At 40.6% G+C, this 7,444-nt stretch overlaps 1 protein-coding gene across 4 annotated transcripts; it reads left to right on the top strand.

The window, feature by feature from the left end:
• The first annotated feature begins 1,073 nt into the window (after window positions 1–1,073).
• Window positions 1,074–6,356, top strand: LOC113164808 (sodium/myo-inositol cotransporter-like). Of its 4 annotated transcripts, none has more exons than XR_003299036.1 (6): window positions 1,074–1,216; window positions 2,185–3,152; window positions 3,265–3,454; window positions 3,757–3,884; window positions 3,971–5,231; window positions 5,359–6,356. XR_003299036.1 is itself a non-coding variant. In XM_026364302.1 (6 exons), the coding sequence occupies exons 3-6, from the start codon at window positions 2,489–2,491 to the stop codon at window positions 5,164–5,166; spliced, it is 2,178 nt and encodes a 725-aa protein (XP_026220087.1). In that variant the 5' UTR covers window positions 1,074–1,216; window positions 1,613–1,905; window positions 2,185–2,488; the 3' UTR covers window positions 5,167–6,356. The 4 variants fall into 4 exon arrangements, 3 of the variants coding, with proteins under 3 accessions (XP_026220087.1, XP_026220085.1, XP_026220086.1); XM_026364302.1 differs by adding an exon at window positions 1,613–1,905 and having other exon boundaries at window positions 3,971–6,356; XM_026364300.1 differs by having other exon boundaries at window positions 3,971–6,356.
• The last annotated feature ends 1,088 nt before the right edge of the window (window positions 6,357–7,444 follow it).

Here is a 7,444-nt window from a genome sequence, read left to right on the forward strand (position 1 = left end):
CAAGCGTCTTTATTATTGTAGCTGAAGGTGTGTTTAAGAAGTGTTTATATATATTAGGTGTTTATATATAAGTGTGTGCTGCCACTCCCTTCCTACTGGTCATGCTGGTGAAGCTGCCATGGTAAGTTTGTTTTGCCATTCAGGTGTGACAAGCTGGTATCACAAGAGGAGGTGACATCAGTAAAAAAAACCTCTTTAGAAGACATCCAGCCTGTTAATATCAATACATTCTGTAGGTATTATATTCTTGTCATCTGATTGAGTTCACGTTGTTTCTGTATCTTACCACCACTTCTCTGCAATGCTTCAAAGTAATTTTTATCTCTGCATGGTTTTGAGTCAGTGTGGAGTTGGAACGTACAGAACTGGAACTTTCTGGAGATCCTGGTATAATTAAAGCACAAGACTGGTGCGTGAGGGTCCATGGGGGGCCAGAAATATTTTATTTTTCTAAAATACAAAATAATTTAAGCAACAAAAAGTCTAATATCTGCAAAAATGCCTACAGCATAAGATAATATTTATTTTCTTTGTATAGTAATATCAGTTTTTTGTGTGATCCCCTTCACAATTCAGCAGGATGTAAAACAGTAGTCTACTGTAGAACCTGATATGTCACACACGTTGGCTGTTTGAGCTCTTGGGTGAATGAGGTCATTCAGCAGCTCAGAGCCTGTCAGAGACAAATTTGATTGTAAAAATTTTACTTTGACCAGCCTATGGTAGGTTATCAGGGCAAAGCTGTGGGGGCAAAACTTGTTAAGCCTGTCACTATTGACACTGAAGCTTTACCACTGTACTTGGTCTAATCTTTGATGTTGTCACCGTTGTTTACACCTTTTCTCCATTATCCAACATTTGGGGGTGAAGGTATTACGCGCGCCTCCCCGCCACTGGATCTCCACTCCTCACCAATGCCTACTAGTGTGCGTGAGTGTGTGTGGGGGTGTGTGTCCTCCCCAGGCTCACTTGCGCGTATAAAAGGCTGAGGAGGGGTCTGTGTGACCACCGGCACAGATCATGGTTCATGTTGGAGTCTGAGTTACGCGCGGTGATATTTTGTGTTTCCCCTGCAGCCAGGAGATGATGATGCTGCTGCTGCTGCTGTGGGCGGAGGCTTCTGTTAATGGGCTGAGGACATGAAGCTCAAACCAACCTGACTGCAAACTTTCCTGTGCAAACACAAACTGGGACACGACACGAAAAGAAACAGCAGGTAAGTCTGATGTCTTACAGTATATTGTTAAAGTGTTATTTTGTCGGAGATCATTTGGAGATGTTAAATTAATGGCGTGTTAATTGGGAAAGAAAGGAAAGGAAAGGAGAAGGAGGGAATTTAGGTCCAAAAACGTCCTTCGGACACAGCATCAGGACGAAATATGAATAAAATCGTGAACTGGTGGCCTCAGATGTGTCAGTGCTGAGCCACAGCTCGGCTGAAAGTGTTAAGTGTTGGCTCCACTTCTCTGAAGCTCACACAACACAAACAGCTGTCATGTCCAACCTCCTCCAATCTGAACAGACCGCAGACTTGAGGGAATAACAGGCTTCATGAGAGCCTGTGCTGTGCAGGTGCACCGGAAAGTAAGCATGGTTCTCTGTGTTTCTCCAGCTTCCAGACGTCTTGATATAAAGTTGGGTTCCTCACCATCAAACCTCCTCTTACTTCTCATTGATGCCAGTTGAGGTTTGAAACAAAGTGAAATGATGATTATAAGATGAGATGTTTGATCTGAGCAGGGAAAACACCTAACTGATAGAAATCTGTTTATTTGTCTGGGGAAGTTTCTGCATTTGTAAAAACAAGCTGGTGTGGAGTCTGTTTCCGTCTCTGCTGCTCAAAGTGTACCATTAAACAGTTTGTCATCAGTTATGGAAAGCTGTGGTGAACTGCTAAAACCCCATGTGAGTGGTGTAGTATACTATCTTATTAAAATCATTCAGTTCAATCTTACACTTTTCTAGTAGGATCTTGAGCATAATTATAAAACCTCTGTAGAAAATATGTATAATGTGTGTGAATTTATAATCTCTATAATTAATACTCTCATAAAATATACATATTTTAATTATATAAGAACTTTTTTAAACTTAAAGCCTGTTGTAGAGATCAGTGACATATTTATTTACACATCTTCTTATCCAAGCAATAAGATTGTTTCTCTGTGTATGTGTTTGTTGCAGGCTCCAGATGACTCTTTGTGTTTTTATCTTTACCCACTTCTTCAGTTTAAAATCAGCTGTGTGCCATCGTTCCTGTAAGTTGACATACACTGAGCCCAGATCCCTTAAGATGAGGTTGAATACATCAGAATAAAAACTTGAAAGATGACTTGGAACTACTTCGAATAAGTTGCCCAAAGACTTTTTTTTTTATCTCACACTGTTTATGAGCAGCAGTGACTGAACTTTGGTCTAGTGAGGAGTTTATATACATTTGCTTTTTATGTAAAACTAAATATTAAGCACAAGAAAACAACGTTACTCCATGAGTTCTGTTGTAAAGTCAAACATTGCAACCGCCACCGCAATGGAAGCGGCAGACATCATCGTTGTAGCCATCTATTTCATCCTGATCCTAGCCATCGGTTTCCTCGTCATGAGGAAAGCCGATAGGAACACAGTGAGTGGTTATTTCCTCGCTGGTCGCTCCATGAATTGGGCAGCAGTAGGAGCTTCTCTCTTTGTTAGCAACATAGGAAGTGAGCATTTTATTGGACTAGCTGGATCAGGTGCTGCTAGTGGGATGAGTGTGGCTGCATGGGAATTCAATGCCCTATTACTACTCCAGTTGTTAGGCTGGATGTTTATCCCTGTGTATATCCAGTGTGGGGTCTACACCATGCCAGAGTACCTGTCCAAACGATATGGAGGGAGGCGACTAAAGGTTTATTATGCCACATTATCTCTAGTCCTTTACATCTTCACCAAGCTGTCGGTGGATCTCTACTCTGGAGCCTTGTTCATTCAGGAATCTTTGGGGTGGAACCTTTATCTGTCAATCATCATCCTAATTGCTATGACTGCTTTGCTCACTGTCACTGGAGGACTGGTTGCTGTCATCTACACGGATACTCTCCAGGCATTTCTCATGATCGCTGGAGCACTTTGTCTTACAGCCATTAGCCTCTTCAAAGTAGGAGGACTTGAAGGTATTTATTTACTCCACACGTTTTACAATTTGAACTTAGTCATTGACTGAAGTACAGTTTGATCTGCATACTATGCCATATCCTGACTCATGTGCTGCTCATGTGCTTTAAGGGGTGAAGACCAAGTACATGCAGGCTACTCCAAACATCACTGCAATATTGCTATCATTTCCCAACCTGACATACTCAGAGTCCTGCCACCTCAAACCAAAGCCAGATGCTATGAAGATCCTGCGAGGCCCAACGGATCGAGACATGCCTTGGCCCGGTTTCTTACTGGGCCAGACACCTGCCTCTATTTGGTACTCACCAACATTTTTTCACATAGATTGTGCTTTTACCAGGTTCAGTTCAGTAATTTTGAATGTATGAAATCTGATTAGATCATTCCTATTCATGATATTGAATTGGCATGTTACAAAAAGAAACAAGCATCCTAAAAGATTTCAAATGTCACTTTTGTCAGTGTCATTCAGAATCTGAAAGAATAAATATCCGTGTAGATGTTTATAGATATGCATCCAATCGTGGTCAAGATATTCCAATCTGGACCAAACTACTGGCCTAACCGACCAACAAACCAACACCTCACTGTGTGTTCCAGGTACTGGTGTGCAGATCAAGTGATTGTACAGCGGGTTCTAGCAGCAAAGAACATTGCCCACGCCAAAGGTTCGACCCTCATGGCCGGCTTCCTGAAGATCCTGCCTATGTTTATCATTGTCATCCCAGGTACAGTCATTAATTGGTGTTTGAATGACTAAAACCTGAAGTGTGGACTCACTAAATGTCTGATTTATTTATCATAATGATTCCAGGGATGATTTCCAGGATCTTGTTTGCTGATGAGTTGATGTGTATCAGTCCAGAGCACTGCAAGGAAGTCTGCGGTTCTGCGGCTGGCTGTAGCAATGTGGCTTACCCACGGCTTGTGAAGTCAGTGCTGCCTGTCGGTCTCCGTGGCCTGATGATGGCCGTCATGATCGCAGCTCTCATGAGTGACTTGGACTCTATCTTCAATTCAGCGAGCACCATATTCACACTGGATGTTTACAAAATGCTACGAAAGCAGGTGTCATCCAGGGAGCTGGTGATAGTCGGCAGACTGTTTGTTGTTTTCATGGTGATCGTAAGCATTGCCTGGGTGCCGGTCATTATCGAGATGCAGGGAGGCCAAATGTTCTATTACATCCAAGAAGTATCTGATTACCTGACTCCACCCATAGCAGCTCTCTTCTTGCTTGGTGTTCTGTGGCATCGCTGCAATGAGACAGGAGCCTTTTGGGGCGGGATGGTTGGATTTGTACTTGGAGCACTGCGTCTGGTTCTGGCGTTTGTTTACCGTGAGCCTCACTGCGACCAGCCTGATACGCGGCCATCGTTTATTAAAGATGTCCACTTCATGTATGTGGCAGCCATCTTATTTTGGGTGTCAGCTTTGGTGACTGTGGTTGTGAGTCTCTGCACTCCTCCACCCAGAAAAGAACAGATAGGAGCCACTACTCTGTGGGGAATAAAGAAGGGAAGGAGACTAAAAGAGCAAGATAAAAAGAAAACTGAGGAAGACATCAGTACTTTGCAGCCTCTGAACCTGAATGGAAACCGTGAGCTTGAGAAAGGAAAGTGTCAAGACCACCCGAACAAGACCAGTCACAGAAATGAACAACCAATCAATGCTCATAATATCACAGCCAGTGTCGCAGAAACCCACCAATCAATCCAGAATGGATGTCACACACTGATTTCAGACCCTAAAATGGCAGCAGGGAATCGAGTGGCGGATGGAGAGATGGAGGAGGGCTGCTTTGGTGGAGGAGTAGAGGGTGGGAAGTGTATGAAGGTTTTAGATTGGTTCTGTGGCTTACAGGAGAAAGCTGAGGTCATTACAGTTGAGGAACAGAAGACCGTGGATGAGCTCCTCCACGAACCTCCACGAACCAGGATCGTCCTTAATGTTGGACTGGTGGTGATTTGCTCTATTGGGATCTTTCTCTTCATCTATTTCTCATTATAGGCTCTGTTAATTCCAAACATAGAGGTACATTTTTCCAAAAAACAGGAAGTGGGAATGATCTGCAGGTAAGCAGATTTCAATTTCCCTTAATATTTAAATAATGGAGGAGTGGTGAACAGGAAAACTGCAGTTTCTGTCATCAGAGCGTTTTATTGCACATCTTGTTTACCACTGCTCTAACTAATTATACAGGTACATCCATCACTCTGTGCTGGCCCTTAAAGTGCCCTAAGGTCTCTTACTTGCTAACAGCGGACTCCAGAGTTCAGCTGAGGGTCAAATCAAACAGCAACAGTCGCATAGGTAAACTGAATTTATATCTAATTTTAGTTTCTATTAGATAAACTTTCCATTTTTTGTTGGCAGCTGACCCGCTAATAGTTGTGTGGGGCGTTGTAGCAGCTATCTGACATTATCAAACACAACATCAGTGTTGCTTTATAACACTGTTTGTATGTTTGTTGTTTTCAGGGAAATAGCTTTAAATTATGTGCCAGCTACATATTTTTATTCACAATCAAAAATATATAACATTCATGAATAGTAAATAATAACAGATGAGTGAATATGTAGTGTGTAACATGTCACTGCTGATGTGTGCAGTATATTAAATGTTATCACTGACAGGGGTTGGTTTTATGTGCAGTTTTTTTTTATTTACATATTTTTAAGAATTCAGGATCTACTATTTATGAAACTGTTGAATTTACAAAATGTGCTTGCATTTGTTCTCTTATTGTGTACAGTGTCTATAACATATTCCTGAATTTATTCCCAAGGGGATGTTTTCATGACATGGAAATTCATAGTGAATGTGAATTTAATGTGATTTTTCATTAATTGTCATATTACTGGAAATGTGTAATTATTACATTTTCTCTTTATTACATTGTCTTTTAACTTTTCAGGCCTTTTGGTAGTTGTAAGGGTAGTTATTTTCAACACATCCAAGTGTTGCTGTTGAGAATATGTTAGGAAAAAAGCATTTCACACTTTTTTTTCCTGCTTTAGCCACCGAAAACAAAACAGTTTACCTAAATGAATCTTACAGTAGAACCTCCTCTGTGAAACTTGACTGGCATTTCTCCACATCATGAGGAATAATCAGGAATAACCTGAGGTGCAAGTTCCAAGTTGTCTTTTCATACACACAATCCTGTTTTACACAATAAAAATAAGGGTGGAACAGCCTAGTTCGGCCTTCTTATTAATGTCTGTCCAGTCTGATATCTCAGTCACTTAGTTTGTACCAAAATCATCACACCAAACTGAGCATTATCATCATCATAATCATAAATACTTTATAAAAAAAAGGACAGGGCGCTGTAGGAGTAAGTAAACTTCAAAAGATAAACCAGCATGTCATAGTCTGTAAAAGAGACTTTGCATACTCTATTAAAAGGAACCACAACAAGCAAACATCCTACCACTTGGATAAGATGACATTAATAACAGTCTCTGTCACAGTGGAAAGTTACAGAGTGGAAATGGAAAGTTACTAGGTCGAGTTGCCTTTCTTCAGTGTTTTTAATTTTGTATTTCTTTATTAATTACATGTGTAGGGTAAAATACAACATTATGTTAAATAACCAGTCATAAAGTAGTTTGATATGTGTAAGGATGCAGACATTTATGTGATTACTGTGCAACAGTTTGGGGCTTATTGTACAAGATTTAGTCACCAGTGGAGGAGATGCGCATAATCAAGCTTTAACACAATTAATGTGTATAATTAAATCGCTAAATACATAGTCCACCTGGGTCAAAGTGCAAAATAAGAACAAGGTGTGCGTCATTAAAATAAATCTATTTTGCTGTCATAGAACTGAATAAAATTTAGCTCAAGATTGACTTTTGCTCAAAAGTTGCAACAGCAGGTGACAGAGCCTATTTTCAGTGTAAAACTGGACATTTCAGTGAAGTCCAATTTTATATAACGTTGTACTGGTTGCACAGCTTTTCTCAATGTTTTATTTCGAGTTTGGTTCCATACCAAAATGGAAATTAAACTCTGTTTGCCAACGTGTATATTCAGAGTGACCAAACCACTGAAACAGCATAAAATGAACAGGTATATTTTGCTGGTGTGGTGTATGTGGTTGTGGGTTTCTGTTTAAAATCTACAACATGCTGGAAATTTGTGTGTGGTTGTCTGTTTGGTTTTAGTAGACCACTGCACATAAACACTATAGGTGTTGTACTGCGTCTAGGGAAACTGTGTGAACAGTCAGAATAAGAGTTACTGAAATGTGTCAGTAAACCAACCACACTTTGGAAA

This window comes from Anabas testudineus, chromosome 2 (assembly GCF_900324465.2).
Source record: "Anabas testudineus chromosome 2, fAnaTes1.2, whole genome shotgun sequence".
NCBI classification, from domain to species: domain Eukaryota; kingdom Metazoa; phylum Chordata; class Actinopteri; order Anabantiformes; family Anabantidae; genus Anabas; species Anabas testudineus.

Excerpts from the sequence above, each read along its gene's own strand:
- LOC113164808 (XM_026364302.1), top strand. The coding sequence starts at position 2,489 with ATGAGTTCTGTTGTAAAGTCAAACATTGCAACCGCCACCGCAATGGAA. Across the intron at positions 3,153-3,264 it reads CAAAGTAGGAGGACTTGAAG|GGGTGAAGACCAAGTACATG; the intron begins GTATTTATTTAC and ends ATGTGCTTTAAG. Across the intron at positions 3,885-3,970 it reads GTTTATCATTGTCATCCCAG|GGATGATTTCCAGGATCTTG; the intron begins GTACAGTCATTA and ends TAATGATTCCAG.